The sequence below is a fragment of the Benincasa hispida genome, chromosome 9, assembly GCF_027475165.1.
Source record: "Benincasa hispida cultivar pf3 chromosome 9, pf3_genome.v1.1, whole genome shotgun sequence".
NCBI classification, from domain to species: Eukaryota; Viridiplantae; Streptophyta; class Magnoliopsida; order Cucurbitales; family Cucurbitaceae; genus Benincasa; species Benincasa hispida.
Window position 1 is genome coordinate 45,460,408 of NC_143486.1, and position 26,016 is coordinate 45,486,423.

Genomic DNA, 26,016 nt, shown 5'->3' on the forward strand with positions numbered 1-26,016 from the left:
TCCTGATCATTCATGTATTAGACATACGAAGGGGGATATTCTATACAAAGGAGTTTGTATAAGAATAGACCACGAAATGTTTAGTCTTGTTATATAATTTCGTTCATGATTGAGACTTTCATTTCACTAGGATGATCATAGGTAACATGACCTTAATCCTTAGTGAGTTGTGAACTTCTACCTATGAGGGCAGTCCTTTAATTTGCATGAGTGAGAGTAGTCAGATCGCCGACTCAACAAACCTACCATTTTGGGGATTCATCTGATTGGGGAGTGATAACGGGTAGAAATGCACGTTATCATAGTGCTAAGTTCTTAAACAATGTTGGCTTCATTGATAAAACATGTTAAAATGCGTCCATTAAGCATCAATTTCATAATATTGCGGTCGCATGCGTTCAACGCATAGAAACAGTTGATTTTTTGTGTTTTTATGCAGATTATGCGTAAACGCAAGGCAAAAATTGCGATCATAGGAAATCATTGGTCGAGCGCAACTTCACCGCAAGGCTTTGCGATGATTATGCTCGCAAACATTTGCTCAAGAAGGATTGCTGCAACTTGGTCAGCGCAACATGGTGGGCGCATCTGGGTGAAAGGCTAATTAATCACGATGGGACAGAAAGCTGATGACAGTCGAATCCGAATTAAGTTGACAGCCGATAACGATCACAAGTACATTCAGATTTTCGGTGATAAATATTCGGCGCATCATTCAGGAATTAAAGCCATCCCATCTGTACAATCATGAAAGAGAAGCCGCCTTTCACCCTGGATGTTCTATAAATACCAAGGGCAACCTTTAGAAAAGGGGTTAAGCAGATAATCAGTTCACCAGTTTACGAATTCAAGAGCTCAGCTCGTCTTTGTTCATAGTTTTCTTTTCGTTTTAAGGCGGAGCAAAAGAAGAGTGGTGACGCCGGAGATCGCTCAGGGCAACTTAAGAGAGAACCTTGAGGCGTAGAAGCAGAGAGCAGGCCGACTCTCACGAGAGCGAGACTATCTTTTGAACACGAGTAGAAAAACAGTGTAAAGGCCTGGGCAGCAAGAGATTGCTACCAGGCTCTTTATTCTATACTTGCATTGTTATTTTGTATTTCATCTTTATATTTATACAATGGAAGTTCTATGTCTACATTTGTTCACTCTCCTAGTACGCATGAGTAGCTAAACTAGTCGAATGGGTTGGGAAGAACTAAACTAACATGACCTAGGAAGTTCATTGCTTGTGATCGTCTTGTTTTATGCTGTGCAAAATACCCTTTAGAGCTACTCGAGAGAGAGTCTAAAGAAAGAACCTAATGACTCGAGAGAGCTAGGTTAGAATCTAGACTTGAAAGAGCAAGATTAGAATTGCATAAACAAGAGATAGGGACTTAGAGATAAGCTCTATTTGCCAACTTGCATCGCATGCATCCTAGAGATGGGAATGATATTATATGGTCGCCTTATTTGTGTGTGTCATTTTGTCATTGCATAAATAAGAATAGAGACTTATGTGTAGGTCCTATAGACTTAGCGCATATATCGCATACGTTCTAGCCTTAGAAGTCGTGGCATTCGCACCGAGAGGTGGTTTACTGTTGTATGCATGTTGCATGAACGCATCCTAGGAAGTGTTAGCCGAAACTTTTCTCAACCCGTTCACTGCATACTCATCGCAATTCCCGTTTAATCAACTCTTTTCAAGCTCCGCCACATTTGTTTATTTTTCATTAACACAAACAACCATTCCAACAATTTATTTATTTATCCGATTACCGCAAAGCTTTCATAAAAATTACCAATGCAACCTGTTTTCACAAGTCCCTGAGTTCGACCCTGGACTTACCAGGAAACTCAGTAGAATTTACACTTGGATTCCACTGAGGAAACTTGAGTGCACAACGCAATTTCACCATCGCATATCATCCATAATTCACTTCACAAAAACAAGCATCAGGGAGTTGGGAACTCAGCTACACAAGATGAAATTCACCCCTTCCCAAAACAGTGGGACTATGATCTATTGTTCATTAGAGGAATCAGTGGTATTTAAGGAGTTAGATATAACTACAGGAGCAAAACAGGAATTTGGCCTAGCTGTACTTTTGAGCGATTTGTGAAGGTCATCGTACTGTTAATTGGTTATATCCAATGGACATAGAATTATATCTGCAGCGCGAAGAGTGAAGTTGTAGGTCTTTAGTGGAATGTTCGATAGTTAACGGATGCTGGATAATGTAATTAAAGAGTTTAATTAATTATTTCAAGTATCGTTGGAGCTTCAAGCTACAAGTCCATAAGGTCCCCTTGGTAGCTCAAGGATTCAGTTGAGAATCAGTTTTTGGGTTAATTTGAATTGTTCAAATTAATAAAAAGAGAATTTGATTATATATGATATAATTAAACTGGTTCAATTATATATGATATAATTAACATAATGTATTTATTACATTATTGTTTATTTGGAGGAATAAATATTTGAATGTGATTCAAATATATTATCTATGAATGAGATTCATAGTTGTTAAATTTAATATAATATGATTTATGTTAAATGCCATAAAATAGAGAAAAAGAACTATAGTTTATATTGTATATGATGCAACATTAAAACTATAGGTTATAAATATAATATGATAAGTTGGTTATCATATCTATTTATATTATTAATTATTTAGATAATTAATCCCTTTTTCTCTCTAACTACCTTAGTGGGAGGTTAGTTGGTTTTTATGGAAAAATGGAATAAATAAAATATGATTTTATTATTCTATATCTAAGCTACACGAATTTTGGAGAATCTATACGATAGATTGAGAGAACATATACAATAGGCTCACTGACTACACGATTGAGTGATCTTGTTATACGAGAGTCTTCTTCTTCCTCGATCGTCTTCCACCTCCAAACTCACAAACTCCCTCCTAACCAAAATAGTCAGAGTCCACCACTCATGGGTTCTCACCCTAAGAATACTGAGGTCACCAAGTGGTTGTGTCTTCCTCTTTTGGTTCAAGTCTTGTTGTTGTTCGTGAAGGAAATCGAATACGAGGATTTCCATGAGTAGCGGAATAGATCATTCCAAATTATAATCATGTATGAACATTACAATTCCAGTCGTATACAGAAACAAATAGTTTGCAATCAATACAGAAATTACAGCATGAACAATAAGAAATCAAGGAGAAAAGCTACAAACATTTGTTGACTCGTCTCCACACTCCTTGCTCACGAACGCTCGAACATAACAACCTCGAACGCTCGAACAACATGACCGCAACACTACACGAACACTTCGCACTCAAACTCAGCAGTCGCCTATGTCACAAACTCCTCAACAAGAACACGAACGGCCTCCACAAAACCACAACGATGTCGAGTTGAGTATGACACCACCAAGAAGGCTACCTTGGTATTCTCAGTGTGAGAATCCAGAGGGTGGGCTCTGTTTGGACTTGGTTTGAGGCAGACGAATGGAGGAAACAACATTCGTGTACAAGATTGGGCAAGTAGAAGATGGCTGAAACCTATCGTATAGGTCGATGCCCAATTGTTTAGCAAAAGTTAAGCGATTGTCTAGCAAAAGCTAAGCGATCGTTTAGCTCAGTGTTTGTCACTTACAAAACACTACATGATCATTTACTAAAACAAGCTATTGCTTGGTAAATCTGTATTTACTTGACAAGCTCCATGAGTTTTCTTTTTGCGAGAGAAATCTCAAATCTTTTTTGCCAAAACTTACTAAAATTAGGAAAACTATTTTCCTTTTATCTCACGGTTACCATGAACCACCAATAACCTCCCACTCAATTGGTTATAGAAAAAGATTTAATTATCCAATAATTAATATTATTATAAATATATATGATAACCAACTTATCATACTATATTTATAACCTATAGTTTAAATATTTCATCTCATGAAACATATAAACCATAGTTATTTTTCTATTCCATGGTACTTAATGTAAATCTCATTTACATTAATCCTCCACTAGATGTATCTCATACATCATACCGATTGTATCATATATAATCAAAATACCTCTTGTCAGTTTGAACATTTCAGATCAACACCAAGAACTGATGCTCAACTGAATCCATTGAGCTACCAAGGGGACCTTATGAATCTGTAGCTCGAAGCTCCAACGGTACGTGAATAACTGACTAAACTCTTTAGTCACAGGATCTACCATCTGTTAACTATCAGGCACTCCACTAAAAATCAACAACTGAACTATCCTTACCACAGATATATTATATGTCCATCTTAACCAATCAGAAGTGCGACAATCTGTAGTAGTTCACAACACTTGCAAACCTCTACAAAGTGGGTCGTATCCGTAGTGTCACCAGGATCAGGTATCCCACATTAATCCTTATACTACAGACCTATTTAGGTTAACACTTAAGGCATGATCCACTTGTATATCATACATGCTTAAGTTCACATAAGATAACCAAGGAGCTTTGTTTATTGGATATGAGTAAATGTCAGAATTAAATAACATTTATTTTATTCATCAAACAATGTATATCTTTACAAAACAATGAGACTCCGGGAGAATTAGGACACCAATCCCAACAGTTCGAGGAGTTTGTGACTGTTTGAGTAGTTTGCGACAATTTGAGGGATTTACATGAAAAAGAGTTCTTCAAAGGTATAATCTCTAGACTCTTTTTTATGTTAAAAAACATGTTGTAATTTTTATTAAGATGCATAATCTGAATGTTTACTGTAAATGTTTGTTTTCAATCTAAATGAGATTTGGACGATCCGCTTCCACTCATGGATCTTGTAAATCGAGTTCCATTAGTCTTAACATCTGTCTGTGATATTAAAGTATCTTTATGCAGAATATTTTCCTTATCTGGAAATATCTGGGTGTAATATTTTGTCCGATATTTTCCTTTATTGAGGCGCGATTTATCTTTTCCAAATGAAGATTTGTTTCCTTTCTTAGATTCGATTATTTAAAGAGAATTATGCTGATCATTTAGGGTTGTCGCTTTTGTTAATCGAGCAAGTCGTATATCAACTACATATAAGTTCAAGAATTCATACTATAACCTTGGATTTGTTGGTTAATAGATAAATTAATATTGCATAATTAATATCTAAATTAATCAACTAATAAATTACAAGACTTTGGGGCATAAATCCTAACAGGAGAACTTCTGCAAAGGATTTAACAGTATAATTGAGGTTTTAGCAATACCATATAGGAGGACCTCTAAGACCCATGAAGCACATTTGGACATTTGTTAGGCCGAGAGGTAGTAGTCTAAATTCCTAACGGACAATTCATGAATGAGTTGGTGGGGAGTCGGGGGTATGAGTCATGGTTGCCACCTTGGGTAGTGGTGTTGTAGCCACTTGAAGAGTAGCGACTCAATGATTTCGTGAATTGTGAAGAGGAAAAAGTTATGAGCCTATGCAACCATTACACAATACTAAATCTATATAAATGATAGGAATGTTTTGTTAAAGGTACGCTAAAAATGCTCTACTATTTTCTATTACCAAGTTACTCATAAACCCAACACTCACTTAAATGTCGGTTCATGTGTGTGGCTTGACACCATACTGATGTTCAATTTCCTTTATTTTGTAGAGAACTTGAGATACTTTCTTCTAAGAATACAAATTTACTATTGATTCAATTTTCTATATCAACAATAGACTAACAAAATGAATTAATTTTAAGATTATTAAAAATACAAGATAATATTTGAACATTTGAAAATATAAAGACTAAAATAGAATAAATCTCAAGGTACCAATATGAAAAGCACTTGAAAAGTGTTTTATTCACCTTTAATTTAGAGTTGTTTTTACTTAATATTATTATATTTAATGTTGTTTACTAGTGATTTTCAAAAGTTGAGTGAAATAGCAAGATTTGAAGTTTAACTGAGTAAAAATAGTCTATTTGTGCCCACTAAAGTCATTTAGTGGTTATTTCCACAAATAAGGGGAGATAAAGAGGCCAGATTAGTTGATGGATGAGCGGTGCAAAGCTCCTTCAACGTTTGCACGATGCTTCAACCTAAGAGCATGTTTTTGGGTAGCACTACAACACTAGTGAGCAGTGTTGCAACACTACGAAGTATTATGGCTCAAGAAATTCGACAACGTCGCAGCGCTATCATGAAATCCGCTATAAAAATAGGGTTTGGCGGCCATTTTGGGGATCAAAATTTATACACTAGAAAGCGTTCTGGATGCAGATAAGGGAAAGAGAGTGGATAAAGTGCTTAAAAGCTGATCATCCATTCCAATGGGCAAATCAAGGAGTTGCTGACAATATCCAATGATGAGGACTTACTTTGATAATAGTTTTCCCTTGTTCTTTTCTCTTATTATTCTTTGTATGGTTGTTAAATTGATTCAAATATGTTTTTGATAGTAATAAGTGACTATATTTTTTAGTTCTAGGATGTTGATGAATCTATTCATAGATTTACGTTAGTTCTTAGAATTCTTATGGATATTGTGAATTTGATTATTTTTCATTGTTATTGTCATTCTTTTTATTCTTTTTATTATTGTTATTGGTTATCAATGAATGTTAGGTTAAATGTTCAATTTAATAGAATGTGCATTTAACTGGATCTATAATATTGGATCATTGTTACTCTCTCATGGAAATAGTTCAATTTATAATGAAAATTGATTATGAATTTGCTTAATGTCATATTTGTTAACTTGATTTCGAAAGATTAGGAATCAAATAGGATTGCATGAGAAAAGATTGTTCTTCAAAAGAAAGTAATCTGAAATTTAGTTTCTAGATTTAAACGCATCATTGAGCACAAGAATCCATAAAACCTAAGCATGAATTAATGAATTGAGTAGTGAAATAATATCCTGGAAAGTTTTTACTGTTGAAATTTGGTCTTTGCTTTTTTTTTTTTTTTCATTTTTATTAGTTTAAATTCATAATCCATCATATTTCCAATCCTTAAATTAAATACAATCCTAAGATGGCTCAAGTAATTTGAGCATTTGATCTTCTGATGATATCCAATCTGTTAACCATTTCTCTAATTTGACATGTGCACTTGCAACTATCACAATACTAAAATGATATTTTAACCTAAAAAAGAATATGTAATGATTTTTTAGCACTTTAAAAATAAAAAATTATAATATAATATACATTGAAATTGAAATTGGATAGTTATCTTAATTTAATATATGAAAATAATTAAATAAAATTTTTACATGTTAACATTTTACTTATTTTTAGAACAAAAAAAAGTAATAAATAAATTATCCGAGTAATCTAAACCAGCCAAACCCAAGTGTTGCATGTTTAGATTGGGTTCATTATTTAATTAGAGTATTTCAAGCTAAAAAAAAGAAAAAAAAAACTTATAATAAGGTTGGGTCTAAAAAGTGTTCAACCAAACCCAATTGAAAAATCGAGATTAAAAAGGTAAATATAGAAATTTAGGGCCCAAAATGAAACGAAATTCAAATTTCAAAAGTAATATTGTATCATTTTGAAATCGAGAGAGTAAATAGAAACGAAACTCAAAACTTTAGTACTAAGATGAGGTTTTGAGATTCTGAGTTAGGTTTTATAATCACTGGTTATTATAGTTGGTGAGTTATAATAATCAATAGGTTATAATAGTTAGTGTTTGGGGCACAAACTATTTTAGATTGGGTTATAATAGTTTGTATTTGAGGTATAAACTATTTTTGTTTGGGTAGAAAATATAAACACGGTAGCAAATAAGAAAATAGATGATGGGTGATAAATAGTAAATACTATAGCAAAAAAGGTTTGAAAATAGTATTTACTATACTTTATCGTAAGTTATAAATAGTTGTATACACCACTATTATATTTGGTACTCCTAACATAGAGTGTCTATAATAACTCACTCCATCAACTTGATGCTCCAAATGACCCCTAAATATGTAACATTTTAAACAAAATATAAAATATACCCAAAAATGTATTTTTCCCTATATAATTTTAGTATATGACATAATAAAATAGTGAACCACGTGCAAGGCACGTGTCTGAGAATTACTTAAATAAAAAAAAATCTTGCCTCTTCTTCCTTTCCGAAAGAACCCTAGCTTCTTCCACAAACGCCGCTGCTCCCTCCCCACAGCTGCCGACTCCAGTTTAGCTCCGAAATATGGTCGGTGATCTCATTTTAACTATTTCTTACTTTGTTTCATTTGTCCATTCTTTCTTTCTTTCCATCCTCGTTGAATGTTAGACTTCTGTTATCTGTTTTGGGTCTCTCGTTTGTCTTCAGATGGATTACTTTGTGATGTGATTACGCCTTTGTTTTGTTATTTTTCTGAGACAATTTGTTGGGCACAACAATGTGAAGATTTTCGCCAATGGGTTCATTTTATTTAAATATAATTGATGTATGTGTCCTTGTTTGGGACTGTATTCTAAACGCAAGATGAGTATTGGCATTCTGCAGTCCAAATATATGTATGGCGTTATGGTAAACGCAAGATCATATTGGCATCAGCACAGTTTTGTGATTTTTGTCCACGGTTATTTATTTTTGCCTTATGATCTCCGGATTTCTGTGTATATGCTTGTGTTTTGGTGTTCTAAATAGATACATTTTTCTTTAAAATTAATGCCTATGGCTATGATAGGCAAGGGGACTGAAGAAACATTTGAAGAGGCTCAATGCTCCGAAGCATTGGATGCTTGACAAGCTTGGTGGTGCATTTGTGAGTCATTTTGTAGTTTCATTTATTTTACTTTTTCTCTCGAGTTTATGCATCACACTTATTTCTGACAGTTGGTTCTGCCTCTGAAATCTGTTTGTAGGCCCCCAAACCTTCGTCTGGACCTCATAAGTCAAGGGAATGCCTCCCATTGATCCTTATATTGAGGAACCGACTGAAATATGCTCTCACATACCGTGAGGTAATTGCAATTTTAATGCAACGACATGTTTTGGTCGATGGGAAGGTCAGGACAGACAAGACTTTCCCTGCTGGTTTCATGGGTATGTTCATCTTAAGCGTTGTAACTATACTATTGTTTGAGTTCCAATATATACTGACCATTTTACACAAGTGGCACTAAAGGAGTTGTTAGAATAGCTAGCTAAATTAGTTTTTTTATTCTTGGAATTGGCTGTTGATTTTATGAACTGCTGATCATTTTACACAAGTGGCACTATAGGAGTTGTTAGAATAGCTTGCTAAATTAGTTTTTTTATTCTTGGAATTGGCTGTTGATTTTATGGAACTGAATTAGGGAAGTAATGGAGTGTTGTTGTTACATCATTACTAATGGCTGGTGGGGTCCTTATTGTAAGTTGTATATTATGTATTTTTGGTGGCTTGAGTGTTGGTTGTACTTCTACTATCATTTTGTTTTAGTATTTTCTTCCCATTCTTCTCAGTTGAAGATGGCATTTAAATCTATTCTTTTCCTACTAAAAATATTGTCTGGGAATGGGGCAAATCATAGGGAATGCAACTATTGCTTTACCTGCCAGATTACCATCTCCAAACCAGATAATATAATTGATAATATTTTTCAGTTATTTGTCTGTCAACTCATAAACATTCCCTGCTTGAAACTTCGTTGTATTGTTTCTTCATTTTTGATATGTTTATTACTTTTGTATGTACATTTTAAGCCCAAGCCCAACACTAATTTATTTTGTCTCTCCCTTCTCTTTAGACGTCGTGTCAATTCCCAAGACAAACGAGAATTTCCGGCTTCTTTATGACACAAAAGGTCGATTCCGCCTACACTCGGTTAGGGATGAAGAGGCTAAGGTTAGCTACTATCCTTTGGATATTGAACTTTGGCCTTCTATTTGTTACAATCTTGTTGTATAAAGCAAAGGGATATAGATGCAATTACAAAGAGTGTTTGGCATCAATAATTCATGAATCATATGGGAGAGGTTTAGCTCTTATCCGGATGGAATATTGTATTCTAAAACCATTCTACATTTTTCAGCGTGTTTTCTTCATGTTAGCTGCTCTTTTAAGATTATTATCACGTGGCGTTCATGTAGGGAAATAAATCAAAATCCTATATCACTCTGAAGTAACAGGCTGGAGTCCCTGGACACTGTTGTCCATCATATAATTGGACGATTCAAGGTTGACTTACTTATTTTTTTTGCAGTATAAGCTGTGCAAAGTTCGCTCAGTGCAGTTTGGGCAAAAGGGCATCCCTTATCTGAACACTTATGATGGACGCACTATCCGTTATCCTGACCCTCTGATAAAGGCGAATGACACCATCAAGCTGGACCTTGACTCCAACAAGATTGCTGATTTCATTAAGTTTGATGTAGGAAATGTTGTGATGGTGACTGGTGGAAGAAACAGGGGCAGGGTTGGAGTGATAAAGAACAGGGAGAAGCATAAGGGAAGCTTTGAAACAATCCACATTCAGGATGCAACCGGACACGAATTTGCGACTCGACTGGGCAATGTATTCACAATTGGTAAGGGGACTAAGCCATGGGTGTCCCTACCCAAGGGCAAGGGTATTAAATTATCCATCATTGAAGAAGCTAGGAAGAGGCTGGCAAGCCAAGCCGCAGTTACCGCTTAAGATTTAGTGTAGTGTAGTCATTGATGAAAGGTGGGATTTTGCTGTTGTTAGTTTTGTTTTTTGTTGTGTGAGCTACTGCTATGATTTTGTCATTCCAAAACTCTCTGCTTTAATGGATTTATCTTTTGGAAATTGTCATAATTGTACTTGTTTTTTTGGTTAATGGAGTATAATTCTCTTCCAATAATTATATTCAAATGTTTTTTCTAAAAATTTTGTAGGGTGGGAGTAATGGGAGTTCATAGATACAGACAAGAAAAGGAAAACATGGAAAGCCCTATTTAGCTGAAGTGTAAATTACTTTCACTCTCAAATTTCATCTGACATTGCCATTTTTATCAAAAGTTTAAATGTCGAGTGATATTGTGGAGTTCTAATATTTTGAAAATGTTGTTGGCGTCGACAAGTTAGATTTATTGGATAATTGAAAATTTCTTTCGATTCTTTGGACCCATGTTTAAAAATAGCAATCTCTCCTTCAAATGTTCAATGACTCCACTCATGACTAATTTTGACAACAATTATAGTTGGTTACTATCATCTCGCTATGACAACAATCATTGCCATCAAATCTTAGGGTTCAACCCTGGACAGGAGGTGGAAACTACCAAGTTGGAGTATGATAGGGGCAGAGGGAATTTCCGGTGGAGCGGTGAAATGCGGGAGATCGGAAAGAACACCAACGGCGAAAGCACTTTGTTGGGCGAAAAAGATTATCTTTGGCTACCAACTTCACGGTCACTTATGGTAACCACCTTTAATGACCAACTTCTGAGAATTAAGAATGAAATTATGAGAATTAGAATTCAGAACCCTACCATTCCATTAAAGACAAACCACACACAGCCAAGCTTGAATGAAGTTGCAGTCGAAAAATTGTCCAGGAAACTATAAAAGGATTCAAGAGAAAACATGGAAATGAAAGAAAAGTTGAAACAAGTCAATTTAGGAAGGGAAAAAAGAGGGAGAGATAAATGAATATGATCTTTTCATATGGAAAAGCCACAAAAAGAAGATAACAAGAAATACTATCATAGCACACGAGTGTCTGTCTGAAATAAGAAACAAACCAAGATAACGTATAAGACGAGAAGTTAAGGAAACCCGATGATCAGTCTCACCGAGAGGCAAACCAACACAAAACATCCAACTCTTACTATTATTAGAAACAAGCCCTCACAAATACTGAAACTAGTTCAAAATACGCCTTTAATCATTCAAATTAATTTAATATTAAAATTTACAATTTTCATATCATCAAAGTTATATGTTCCATTAAAAAAATGTCGGATTTGGAGTAAAGATGGAAATAATGACAGATTTAGGGTTGTTTGGATTTTCAAGAAACTAGTTTATATGGTACACAAATTTGGTCTTCCAGAACACCTTTCACATGAAAATCATGGACACGAGGATTTGAATTTAGGGAAGTTTTTGTAAATTGAATTCCCATTAAAGTTAATTGACTAGAAAAAAAAGTGGGAAGAATTTGTGAAGTTCTTATGTAAATTAAAATGCACATGGAAATTTTTCAAAGAAGGAAAGTGAAAAAGTAAATTCAAATTCCCGTTTTTCTAAATTTTGCATATGGATTTTGGAAATTTTCGCGAATTAAATTATGATTTTCGAGCCAAAATTAGGAAATTTTGTTCTAGTTCTTGGATATAAAATTTCAAATATTTTTCATATTTAAAAATTAAAATAAACTCGTATACCTACTACATAAGTTAAAATGGAAATCGTGTATCATGTACACGATTGTGTGCATCCCTATCAGATCCCCATCGTCAAAATTGTGTACAATTTTCACGATATTTTGTGGATATAGTACATGATTTACTTAAATCGTGTTGTGTATCATGCCCATGATTTACCTACCCTTTTTAGTCCATGAGTTTTGAAGAATAATTGTGTTTGGTTCCTGAATTTTTAAAATATACCTTTAGAGTTTGCATTTAGTCGATAAGTTTTCAAAATGTACACTTTTAGCTTCACGTTTTTAAGAATATGTGTTAAAAGGTCCTCAACTATATTATATATATATATATATTCCCTTTATATAATTATATGAAATTTTAAATTACAACAATGTGTTTAAAAAATAATTTTAGAGAAAAGAGGTAATCTTAAATAAATTAGTTTTTAATTTAAAATAATAATAAATTAATGTCGGGACTTTTTAAACCTATTTTTAAAAACTCAGTGACTAGAAATGTATATTTTAAAAACTTAGGAACCAAATGAACAAATTCTAAAAAACTTGAGGATTAAAAATGTATATTTTAAAAATTTAAAGACCAAACACATATATTCTTCTAAACTCGAGGATTAAAAAAGTAATTTTTTTCGTATAGTTTCCATTCATCCTATTTTGTGTCATTATTTATTTAAATTATTTAAATTACATGATTATTTAAAAAAATCAACAATAATTCATATATTTTACTACACGAGAGAAATGAAAGAAATTCTTTTAATAGAATATTCTCTTACGTGAGAAATGAAGAAAATGCTAGATAAGAGATTCACTATTTTATGGATAAAGATAAGTAACAATAACTTGTATAGGCAGGAATTATTTACGTGGATTTTATACATGATCAAATTATATAGACTGAAATCATGAGATTAAATTATATGAACTAAATTTGTAATTTAGGTTTTTTTTTTTTTTTTTTTTTTTAATTTCAAAGTATTTGTTTGGCTCAATATTGGAAATTAGAGCCTTGAGGATTTTAATTTTCTTAATTTTGATTGTTTTTCAATCTAAGTTTTCAACTTTACTTTTATTTCCTTTAGTGAGTTTTAGTTTTTTTTTTATGAACCATTATTTATATGTTGCTTAAGATCAATTTGATTTTGAGATCTTACATGGTTGTTACATAAGAGATTATTATCATTGATGTCAAATTTTGGCTAAGGGTAAACGTATTTGACCCCATGTGACAACAATTGTGGATTTGTGATTTGAAGAAGAGAGGACCTGCAAAAAAAAAAAAAAAAAGTAAATAAACAAAGGCTCTAATACCTAAGTCAATAAGAGAATTATAGAATAAGAAAAGAAGTCGAAAAGAAGTCAGAGGTTCAAGTTATCTCATATGGAGACATAAGGGGTGTATTCTCATAAGGAAAGTTGATGTAGGTTGTACCCTAGGGTTTTGGAATCGTTTTAGGACAATCCGATGACCTATCGGGCCAAGAGGTGGGCCTGATTTATGTTCGACTCTGGTCAGCCTCGATCAAGCATCTTGTTTGGATCATATCTCGAGCCCAAAGCGCTCTCTCAAGTCGGGGCATGCGTAATGTTTGGGCCAAGTCAGCCTTATTTTTCTTGGCCCATCTTGGTCATCAGTTTCCACTTTTGGCTCGTATCATGCTTCTTCTTGAGACATTGTTGTCTCTAAATGGCAACCACACTCTTATGTCCAAAATCACCTATAACAATTTTGTTTTTCAATGGAGATGGAACGAAGATTTTTTTTTTCATTGAAGATTTTTAATCTTAACTATGTATCTAAATTCTGCCCTACATGTTGTCTTAAAGGTAAACAACAAACAATCCTCATCTTAGTTCGCCGATTTCTTAAAAGTGTCTGACGTGCAAGTTTGAGATCTCAAGCTTGAAAATATTAAATTTGAGAATTAAATTTGGTGTTTAGGTGACATAAGTTAAAGAAAACTGTATATAAAGTGCAAGTTTTAGGGTTTAGGTTTATAAGATGTCTGTATTTAGAGTGTACATTTAAGAAATGATCTAAATGTTTTTATTGCATTCAATGAATGTTTACCTTTTAGATTAGTTTAAATATGTTTCTTAATTATTTATTTTAATGTTTTTAATGGAGTCAAGTTTAAAATAAAATATTTTTAATTTGTTATAACATAATTAAATAAAAATATATACTTGTGGTTCTTATCTTTTTCATTTTAAATAGACTAACTTAAATATTTAAAAAATGATTAATTTAAAATAAAATATATTGGGTAGATTTTTTAAAATGACTACATGAAAAACGAGATATATATTTAATTGCATATGACTTGGATTAAATTGAATACCGGACTTGTTTTTTTTTAACCTTAAGTATATTTTGTTAATTAATTACTTTTTTTTAATATGACTAACCTAAAATTAAATATTATTTATTTTATTAATTATAGTCTATTTGTATTTCATATCAACTCAATTTTAATTACTTTCTCAAAAAAATTTAAAGAAATATTGATTTTCATCAATTTTGAGATCGAGATTTAACTAAAATTATAATTATTTCCCCTAATTCGAGGAACTAAAAAATATTCTAAATTTGTGTTTTTAATTTTTATTTGGCCTCAATTAATTGACTAGTAAAAAATTTGGAAATGTTGTTAAATTAAATTAACCAAAAATACTATTGTTGGTTGAGTTACCTCCATACTTTATTTTAAAATTTAAACAAGAAAAGATAGAGTATTCTAAAAGACAATTTAATAATAATAAGAAGAAGGTCCAAGAGGAAAAAAGTAGAAGAGAGAGTACTACCAAAAAAAAAAAAATCAAAATATCATTTTTGGTATATCCAAAATTAATTCCTTTATTTTCAATCCATCTTAAATCTAGTGATTTGAAGTTAATTTTTTTATTTATTAAAAATTACTAAAAATAGTAATATTTTTCATATACTGAATGTATTTTCAAAATTTATAGTAAAAATATAATAAATAACCAAACGTTTTTAAGAAATGAACAACAAACCAACAATATAGATTAAATTTAAGATTTATCAGAAGGATATGAATTAAAATTAGATATACTAAAATGAGATATTTGAGAATGTAGACCTAGAATTAACACAACTTCCATATACAAGATAAGAACAATATTTTCACCTTAAAAAAATATTATAGCTCTTTTTAAATATAGGAAAAAGAGTTAATTTTGTCCAAATTATTATTATAATTAATATATATGTATATATATATATGTTAGAAAAATTAATACATTTACTATTCAAGGCATAGAATGGAAAAGAATTTTGAGGTGGACTTCCTAAACACTTGCCCCAAACAAAGGTGGAGCTTCAGAACAAACACTACCTAAAAATCTTATTCCAATATTCTTCTCCTCCTCTGCTTGCTCTCAAGCTGTGGTTTAGGGTTAATTTTTCTACTCAACTTTTGTGCTTTGGGTTAAACTTTGTCTTCTTCATCCTCATTTCATATCCATTGCTACCCATCTCCTATTCAGGTAATGGCTCTTCAATGCTCATCCTATCATTTGCCAACATAATGCTACAGCTTTGAAATACACGAATTTCATTGGTTTTTTCGTCATTTCTTGTGCAGAGATTGATGGGTGTGATCAATATTTCAAACCCCACCCAGTGCCTGGTTAAATTGAAGACGAACTTTCCTGCATCCGAGGCATCGCGTCGACCCAATTGCTCAGTTGCAGGTAGAAGGAAGTGGGCTGTTGCTATGACATCTCAAATTCCAGTAGAACACGTCCAGGAGACTCAACAAAGCTTGACTGGTGACTCTTTTATTCGTCCCCATTTGAGAAAATTGTCTCCTTATCAGCCTATTCTCCCTTTTGAGGTACAACAATGTTGATCTTTGCCCTGTTGTACTCCATTTCTAGCTAGCTAAGTTATTTTCATTCTTATGTTGGTGCTAATTACAAAATTTCAATTTTAAAATATTTATATGCTCTGTAAGTGTATATATATATATATGATTAATAATTATTTATTTTTTTTTATTTTTTTATGTTTTTACAAGCATTTCTAGGAAAACTGAGATATCATGAGATATTTAATATCTTTGTCGAATCCTTCTATTTAAGGATATATCGACATATCGACAAATATTTTCATTCTTGTGCTAATCGCTTTGGGTTGACCAACCAAGTGGCAATGGGGCATGTTATAAAAGTACATAGACAAAAGTGGCATTGATTCGAACCCAAGGGTGGTCATATGCTTAGGTTTAAATCCTTTAAGTCTATTGACTAGGGTCAGAAAATTGAGTTTAGTTGAGGTGTATATAATCTAGCCTAGACACTCAAGGACAAATGAATGTCTGGTGTCTTCCTTGCCTTGCGGCTGCAGAATACTAATCAAAGGCTAATGTAAGTTAATGAGGTATAGACATCTCAGTAGAAGCTCTTTGTTATCTTTTTATGGTTTTCTAAGTGACATGAATTATTCCTTGGTGAAATTTAATGACTCAGTAGAAGTATATGTTACCAGCTCTATAAGTTTCATTAGAATATACAAGGGTGTACAAAAGATCAATCTAAAAAAATGGGACTCGAACCCTAACTACGGAAATGGATGTCAGTCCAATAAAATGAAACCAATCTTATCTTGCCTGCTTCAAGCGTTCAATCTGGTAATTGGTAGGTGTGTAAATTAATGGGACATAGATGTCTCTCTAGAGGTTCTTGTTTTCTCTTCATGGTTTTTAATCACATTGTGAATTAGCAACCTATTATTATATTTTATGACTTAGTGGAAGTATGTTACCAGCTTTGAACTCAATTACACTAATAAGAACTGGAAGTTCTTTAGCCTGGGGGATCTACTTTCAAAATTATGAATTGTGCTATATTGATTTACAACTGAACTGATTCGCATGTTATGAGCTTTCAAGGTGGTTCTTAATTTTCTTTGGCTGTAGGTTTTGTCCACGCATCTTGGAAGGAAGCCTGAGGACATTATAAAATTAGATGCAAATGAAAATCCTTATGGTCCTCCCCCTGACGTGAGTACTGATGCCTTCCTTCTTGTTGGTACAATATACGAAGAATCTTGGTTTGCTGAAAATTTGTCAAATTTTGTTTCTTAGAAGTTCTGTGGTGGGGAAGTTATCGTTATTCATTTACCTGCCAACTAATTATTTCTGTTTGTTTTGTATTATGTTGGACTATAATTTTGAGTTGTTTGTAGGTTCTCGAAGCCTTGGGAACAATGAAATTTCCATATGTCTATCCTGATCCTGAAAGTCGTCAATTGCGAGCAGCACTTGCCATAGACTCTGGTCTTGAATCTGAGTATATTCTTGTGGGATGTGGTGCAGATGAGCTCATTGATCTGATTATGCGGTTAAAACTGGATCATCTCTGCCTTGTTTATGAATTTGAGTTCTTACTTTTCCTTACACTTCATTCATTTCTTAAAATATTGTTGTAGATGTGTGTTGGACCCTGGTGATAAAATTATAGACTGCCCTCCTACCTTCACGATGTATGAATTTGATGCTGCTGTTAATGGTGCTCTTGTCATTAAAGGTAGTTATCGACTTATTTATCACTTTATTTTTTAATTTCTTCCTTTTAAGGGGCAATCTTTAAGCTTATCAAAGTCACCATATTTATCTCTTAATGGTCTGTCATTTGAATCTACATATCTACATATCTTGCTTTCGTCACATACAGTTGTTGCAATATATGTTACCTATGGTATTCTGCAGTTCCAAGGAAGCCAGACTTTTCCTTGAATGTGGATCTCATCAAAGATGTTGTTGATAAGGAAAAACCAAAGTGCATATTCCTCACGTCTCCTAATAACCCAGATGGGAGGTAATTCTCTGTTTGTATCATTATCTGTGATCTTGCACATTTTTCTACCTAACTCACTTTTCAGTTTTCACTCAATTGTGCTCTACAAGATTGAGAAAATCACACCTGCTCAAGAACGATATGACAATCATCTGTACTATTTTCATGCACGTGCCCTAGATAATTCAGATTTAGGGGCTGTTTTCTGTGCCACAGCAGTCTTCCTGGAAAAGGGATCTTCTGAAATAAATTTGGCGAATTATTAACACTGAAATCTGTTATATGTTGTGTGAAAAATAGACCATTTTGCGTGATTCTTAAACATGTTAAACTTTGTATTCAGTCATTTTTATCCCATCCTCCATCTAAGACTTTTACTTGTTTACAGTGTAATTAGTGATGAAGATCTCTTGAAAATTCTTGACCTCCCCATACTAGTTGTTCTCGATGAAGCATATATAGAGTTTTCTTCAATTGAATCAAAGATGCAGTGGGTGAAGAAATATGAAAACTTGATTATACTTCGAACTTTCAGCAAAAGAGCAGGTGTACGATCTTCTTCATTTTTTTTAACCACTTTTTTTAAGGACAATTTACTTGTTTAACTGTGTACTACTTCCTTTTTATTCATGACCCTTGAGTTATCTAAATGACAGAATTTGGTGTCACTAGTAGAGTAGGTTTGTCATGCGCTTTTGATTCTTAACTAACAAAAAGTCCTCGTTCCTACTAATTTAAACTTATGTCCCTTAAAGTTTGTACGAAAAACGCTATATCGTTCATGTAAGTTGGAAAAACTCATCAGAGGCATGCCTTACATATTGAAATAGTCTCATGTTTTCTTGTGTTCCAATGTATTTTTCTTGATGGAGATAGAACTTTTATCTTATATAGTTATATCTGGTGTCGACGTGCGGAAGTTAAACATATATTCCTGTTACTAGGCTGGCCCGTCTGGTATGATTTTTCTGCCAAAAAGCTAAACCTAGAACACATTTTAACCATTACTTTAGTTGCAAGGTTGTGGCGATGGTCTTCTTATTGCTGAAGATTTATTTTACTATTTTAAGTGTTTTGTTTCTTGAATATGTAAATAGTTCCCCACAATTCCATTCTTGGCAACTGATTGACATAGTTTTATTATTACCTGTTTATGTGAGATCATCAAGATCTTTGTTTGTAAAATTGCAGGTTTAGCTGGACTTCGTGTGGGATATGGAGCATTTCCTTTGAGTATCATTGAATATCTTTGGCGAGCAAAGCAACCTTATAATGTGTCTGTTGCTGCTGAAATTGCTGCATGTGCAGCCTTGCAGAACCCCACCTACTTGGAGGTTAACTTTCTCGGTTAATGTTTGTTGGATCGATTCTTTTAGCTTCAATGTTACTTGGTAGCCACGTTGGATTGACTTAGTGACATTGGGAGATGTGAGAATAAGGAGACTATGGAAATGGATTCAATCCCTGTAGTGGCTACCCATCCAAGATTAAATACTACAAATCTTTTGACAACTAGATATTATAGTGTCATGAAGTTGTCTTGTTAGATTAGATGGGATTTGCGTAAATGGACTTAGAAACTCAGTATAAAAAAATGACGAAATACTTGGTAACAAGGAAAGAATATTTTGGTGCTCGATTAATTTCTAATATGAGCTTTCTATTTCGCAGAAGGTAAAAAATGCCCTGGTACAAGAACGTGAAAGGTTGTACAATCTTCTAAAGGATGTGCCATTTTTAAATCCATATCCTAGTCACTCTAATTTCATCCTTTGCGAGGTGACTTCAGGAAAGGATGCGAAGAAATTGAAGGTAAATGACTTTCTTCATATGTACTACCACTGCACTCTAGACTTGCAACATAACCCTAACACTTTTTATAAAGATCATTAGCTATTAATCAAAGTAGAAAAGTATTTGGGGACGAAATATTCCAAAGTTCTAGCATATGTTCATGATGTTATATTATTTATAAATATGCTTTCCATCATTTGAAAATTATATCTTTGTATCCAAATGATCTGAAAATCTTTTGAGGTCAGTGGTTGAAGAGGATCATAATGTTGATGGGGGATGGGAAAGACAGTGAGTAGGGCTTTGTGAAGAAAGAAAAGAAGGCAGAAGGCAGTGAGTAGTGCTTTGTTGATGGGGGATGGGAAAGATAGTGAGTTCTGCAGCAGTTTTTGATCCTCTTTTTTTCCTGTAAACAACATAATATGGTTAATTGAATCAGACTTATTTGGTTTGCTTTGATTTGGTTATGTTCAATAATTTGGCTCAGGTTCTTACACCCTTGTTTGTATGAGGGTTAGTTTCTCCTCTTTGATAGGGATTCATTTGTCTTTTGCTGAAAGAAACCTCACCAAGCCTATTTATTTAACAATGGATGCCCTCCCAAAGGAAGCCACATGTAAGGAATGGCTGGCTATAGGCCATTGACTGATTTTACTGTTGAAACTGTTGCCCTTCTCGAATGATTTCCTCGTTGCTGCAGTTTGTATTGTGACAGAATTTGTAAAGATTAATCTTTGTGACTCAAATTTTTTGAAAGAGATTGAGAATTGCTGAGAGATTATTTAGGCTCTCTTCATTATCTTCACTGAAAATAAGGGTATCATTAGCAAATCAAAGATGATTGATGGAAATTTGGAAACCTCCGTAGAGAAAATAAGGCCCTTGTAAGATGTTTTCTGGAAAAGAGAGGTTCAAGTTGGGCACTAAAATGAAAAGGAAAGAGGGAGAGGAACATCTTTGTGTCCAAGTGCCAACTTGAGCATGGATTAACTTACTAAGATAACCCATAAGAAGCATGGACACTTTAATTTGGCTAGCGTGTTCATGTTGGACACTCAAACACTTGTTAGTGTAACATATATTTTAGGAACTAGTTATACAATGTCAAAGTAGGTCCAACATTTGTTAGACATGCATCCACTTATTAAGTATACTAAATAGACACATGACAAATAAAAAATTTTGGGAGCAAAATACACCCAAGTTCATAATGCATAAACTCATTGACTTTGAATTTCTTTCTTGTATAAAAATGATATATATTTTTAAAATGTATATTTTAGTAAATGTGTCCTTGCTATATCCATGTCTTAGATTTTAAAAGAAGGGCATGTCATAGTGTCTATGTTGTGTCGTATCCATATCTATGCTTCTTAGTTAACTAGTTAAGATATATGCTCTTGACCAAGAGGTGAGAGGTTCAAATCTTCCCATCCTATATGTTGTTAGATTGCAAGCTTTTCTGCCATCTATTTTGAAGAGCCATCTCTTTTACTATCCTCCTAACGAACTCTAGCAAAAGATAAAATGATTTTTCAAAATAGTGGCAAGCAGTACTTTTCGTGTCTCTTGATAGGAGATCTTCACTAGAATCTCTCTCTCTTTCCCCTTCAGAAACTTTACCAGAATCTAATAAAAGTTTGGATCTGCAATCAACTACTTTTAATCAGATAACCCTCTCTTTTCAACTAACCCTGGAACTTTGTATTGGAGTTCTCATTTGAAGAATTCAATAAAATGTTCGAAGTACTACAGCATTCCGTCATATATCATTATGGCATGGGAACTTCATATTTCTCTATCATTTGGTAACAAAATTTGGTTGATGGTAGGCTGCACAGTTTGTTTTGAAGAAGCTTGTAAATTCACAGTTTCCTTGGTGAGGCTTTTCCCTTCCAAGAAAAAGTTTTTAACAATAAGATTCATCTTCCTTCTGGCTTTGATGCTCTGAGATCGTTGTAATGCGGTTGCTACTTCCTGTTGTTGGTTGTGATTCCGAAATTGATTGCAAAATCTCAATGCAGGAGGACCTGGCAAAAATGGGGGTAATGATTCGTCACTACGACAAGAAAGAGTTAAAAGGCTATGTTCGTGTGACTGCCGGGAAGCCCGAACACACAGATGCTTTGATGGACTGCCTTCGACGCCTATCATAACACAAGTCCCACTTATTGGGAAGCTATAGAATCCAAAGGATTTAGGGTCCACCTTTCATATCACTTTGATTAAATTATGTCACAGCTGCTGTCTTAAAACATGTCATTCATATTGGTTTTCCTTTTGGAATGAGAACAAGATGAATCTTTTTGTAATTAGTTGAAGGAAAACCAGAGCAAAGGACATTGGTCCATGGGATTTTGCTAAACCTCACAAACGTTTGCTCACACAGGAGGCTTGGTCTGCTGATTCTTCTCACTTTATTCTCATTGGAAGACATGCTTGAATGTATACTTGGGAATTTTTTATTGTCTGAGGGAACAATTTAACTTTTACCTTCGAGTTTTATCTGAAACCAAATTTAAATAGTTGATAGAATAAATCTTTTAATGTTTTTTTTTTGTTATTAAAATTTTTAGTTGCTATTTTTGTTTGTTATAGTTGTTGGATAGAACTTGGTATTACTGTTTTATGAGTGAAATTCAGCAATTGAAGGCTAGTTCAGGATGTTTTTATAGTTGAGTAAAATTTAGACATTTTTGTTATTTGATTTCCAGCATTTACTACGTTGAATTTGAGACAACTTGAATTGTATTCTATACTATTAGATGTGTGTTTTGGTAATTTAAATAATTATTTAAAAGAAAAATTATTTTAAATGAAAAAACTATTAAATTTTTTTAATAAATAATAGTGAAATATCACATTGACACAGATTGTGTCTATCGTGATCTTTTGATATTTTTGTTCATTTTTTTATATTTGAAAAATAGTCCTATTTTTCATTTAAATGTTTTTGTTTAATTGTTATTTTTCAATCAACAACATACAATCTTTATATTTGTTAATATAATTGTTCATTTTGAATCCATTTTTTTTAAAAAACAATAGCTACCAAAACTTGTTTAGGTTAAACTACAAATATTCTTTTTTTAAACAAATATTCTTACTTTTTTTAAAGGTTACAATATTATCCTTCATATTTTAAAAATGTTTAAAAAATACTTTGAAGTCACTTTTTAAATTTTGGATAGAAATTGAGACTTGTAATTAGTAAAAAAAAATATTTTTATCATGCTAGAACCTACTATCAAATATATCTTAAATCATTCTAACATCATTTTAATGTTTGGTTTTATACTTAAATCATGACTTTCATTGGACTTCTAATTTTAGAAATAAATTTTAAGATTTTTTTTAGTTCAATAATTGTAAGGGTGAGAGATTAAATCATCACCTTTTAAGATGATAATCAGTGTTTTATCTTCGAACTATGTTCGAAATGACAATACTTATTCTTATTATCTATATCATTAGAAAATTATGTGGTGTTCTATTGAAATTTGTGTATTTTTATGTGATCATATAAATGTAATTGTTGCAATAATTTGTAGAACTTTGATAATAGATGTTAAAGAGAATACGATGTATATAATTTATATATCTATACAAAATTGTAAGTTCTACCATCTAGTTATCGTGGCTTGTTTGTTCATAGCACTCACCGCTGCAATCGTATTCTCAAGCTATGTGATTGCATAACTTAAGGTTACGAACATACATCCTCAAGATAACCAAACAGTAAAGATTACACGATTTACTTCGATGTGATTTCTCTAATAATAACAAAAAAATTGTTTCCTAGTTCTATAAACACACATATTTAGAGCATACATACTCTCAATTTCGCTCATTTTAAACTAAAATCAATGAAATTCACACCACTAGCAAATGAATATTGACGAAACTATGATTTTTGCTATTACTCAAGATAAATTTGAGGAAAAGAATAGAAAACGTAGAAAACCTAAATTAAATTTTACTTCGAGCAAATGTCAGAAAAACATTTTTTTTTTAAATATAAAAAAAAAAAAAAAAAAAAAAGGTCAAATGTATATAAGTTTTGGGCAATTTGTCAAAGAAAATATAAAGGAAAAATTACTCGATGATCCCGAGGACCAAATAATATAATATTAGGACTATGTCACCCTATTGAACAAGATTGATAGGATTGAGAAATGACCCATCATAATTTTCAGATTAGTTTAAAAAATCTTAACGTGATCTGACCTAACCCATGTATACCCGTAGAATTATAAACCAGTAGGATCAAGATATTTGTTTAGATTTAGAGCTAAATAACCCCTGTAGGTAAGAGTTATCAACCAGATGCCATATATTCTACAAAGTATTGATATTTTTGAAACAAACATTTTGTTGGTGTCCAATGTAAATTATTGTTTTATGTCATTCAGCTGGATGTCATAATACACCCTTCAAAAAAAATCTTGGTATTAATGAAAAATGACTTAGGTTATTTTGACATTGTGTTAGTTGTCTCAAAAAGTTTTTTGGAAAAAAATCTTAACCGTTTTTGTGTATGATAAAATTGATCTAAATTAAATCCGTTAAAATCACTTTTAAAAACACTTAATTTCATGTTTACTTTAAAAGCATTATCTACTTGCTTTTAGATTCTCTCAAAATCCGATAGAATTTTTAATTAATATTTAGTTTTCAGATTTATACTTTAAAAAGAAAATTTATTTTATATATTTACCTATTTCTCACACAATCATTTTTAAAAAAAGTATACATATTTGTTTGTCAAAGAAAATATAAAGGAAAAAAGTATACATATTTGTTTGTTTTTTTAAAAAATTATTTCCCTTAATATTTAAAAATTAATCTATAACAAACAAAATTTATCATACTAAACAACTATTTAATATTTTAAATTACAAAAAATTAAAAAAAATATGATTATAAATCTATTTTAGTTATTATATCTAAAATAAAATATTTTTGTATTTATTTACTTAACATTATAACCTATTTTCTTAAGTCTAAGCTGAAATCTACCAAACACTTTGATTTCTTTTCAATTTTCTAATAGCACAATTGCCAGCAATTATTTCAAAAGTTACCGCAATCCTAAACAAAACCTTAAAATCTTATGTGGGATCTTATTTTTTCCATCATTGACTTTATACTGAAACTTAACAGATTCGGGTGCTATTGACAATCAATGAATTCTTTCTAACATAATGTGTAATTGAACATGCAAAAATGAACGGACTCGTACTTTAGGTTAGCCCTGTCACACAACTCGCTCTTAACTTAATAAAATAAAATGAACTAGGTATACATTTGGCATTTAGAGTTCACTAGATCTCATATCGAATAAAAAGAATTAGAGAATTCATGGTATTAGTCTATCTAAGCATCTTAAAATTTAAGAAACATGTATGCTGTGTGTGTTTTTTTTTCTTTCTTTTAATGATTTTGAGAGTATGGTAAAATAAATATCTATACTGAAATTTTAGATCTAGAGAATTAATAATATAATTAATAAGATTTTATTAACCTTTTTGCAAATAACGTATTTACTCTTTAATAATAGAAAAAACCTCACTTTTTAACTTTGATGTATAAGTTAAAATTCATAAAATATTAAAATATTTTCAATATCACTATTTTCATCGACATCTCTACATTTCAATAAATTTAACATCATTTATTGAGATCTCAAGGTAAAAGAACAATGAATTTAACATCATTTATTGAGATCTCAAGGTAAAAGAACAATGAGGTATTGATCTCTTAAATAAACAGAGATTAATTTTGATTTTATAAAGTAATATATAATTTGTAAAATTTGTTAAAAAGTTATGTTAATGTTTACTTTTAATGCTCTACTTTTGAAATGGTACTTAATTTTAAAACAATTTAGTTTTAATTGTAATAATTTAATCCCTATTATAAACAATATTAACATTTAATGAAATTTGTTACAACTCATTTTATGGAAGAGTTTGTTTCAAAAGGTTCATTTTGATCACCCTATTGCTCAATTTCATTCAGCAATTTTTACTCTGAAAATATGAATAGTTGGGGTTAATTACTTATCTCATTTTTTTTTTTTCAATTATGATTTCATCATAGCCAAAACTTTATATT

At 32.1% G+C, this 26,016-nt stretch overlaps 2 protein-coding genes across 2 annotated transcripts; both read left to right on the plus strand.

Moving 5' to 3' along the window:
* Nucleotides 1-8,001: 8,001 nt before the first annotated feature.
* On the plus strand, nucleotides 8,002-10,697 carry LOC120086994 (small ribosomal subunit protein eS4x-like). Its single transcript, XM_039043837.2, has 5 exons — nucleotides 8,002-8,148; nucleotides 8,630-8,707; nucleotides 8,808-8,988; nucleotides 9,675-9,772; nucleotides 10,131-10,697. The coding sequence occupies exons 1-5, from the start codon at nucleotides 8,146-8,148 to the stop codon at nucleotides 10,563-10,565; spliced, it is 795 nt and encodes a 264-aa protein (XP_038899765.1). The 5' UTR covers nucleotides 8,002-8,145; the 3' UTR covers nucleotides 10,566-10,697.
* Nucleotides 10,698-15,541: 4,844 nt separating this feature from the next.
* On the plus strand, nucleotides 15,542-22,438 carry LOC120086745 (histidinol-phosphate aminotransferase, chloroplastic). The gene is made up of 10 exons (XM_039043532.2): nucleotides 15,542-15,792; nucleotides 15,891-16,142; nucleotides 17,226-17,309; nucleotides 17,495-17,649; nucleotides 17,738-17,835; nucleotides 18,018-18,126; nucleotides 18,494-18,651; nucleotides 19,297-19,439; nucleotides 19,777-19,917; nucleotides 21,924-22,438. Exons 2-10 carry the CDS (start codon nucleotides 15,897-15,899, stop codon nucleotides 22,053-22,055), a joined length of 1,266 nt encoding a protein of 421 aa, XP_038899460.1. The 5' UTR covers nucleotides 15,542-15,792; nucleotides 15,891-15,896; the 3' UTR covers nucleotides 22,056-22,438.
* The last annotated feature ends 3,578 nt before the right edge of the window (nucleotides 22,439-26,016 follow it).

Excerpts from the sequence above, each read along its gene's own strand:
- LOC120086994 (XM_039043837.2), top strand. Across the intron at positions 8,989-9,674 it reads TTTCCCTGCTGGTTTCATGG|ACGTCGTGTCAATTCCCAAG; the intron begins GTATGTTCATCT and ends CCTTCTCTTTAG. Across the intron at positions 9,773-10,130 it reads TTAGGGATGAAGAGGCTAAG|TATAAGCTGTGCAAAGTTCG; the intron begins GTTAGCTACTAT and ends TTTTTTTTGCAG.
- LOC120086745 (XM_039043532.2), top strand. The coding sequence starts at position 15,897 with ATGGGTGTGATCAATATTTCAAACCCCACCCAGTGCCTGGTTAAATTG. Across the intron at positions 17,310-17,494 it reads CTTATGGTCCTCCCCCTGAC|GTTCTCGAAGCCTTGGGAAC; the intron begins GTGAGTACTGAT and ends AGTTGTTTGTAG. Across the intron at positions 17,650-17,737 it reads CTCATTGATCTGATTATGCG|ATGTGTGTTGGACCCTGGTG; the intron begins GTTAAAACTGGA and ends ATATTGTTGTAG.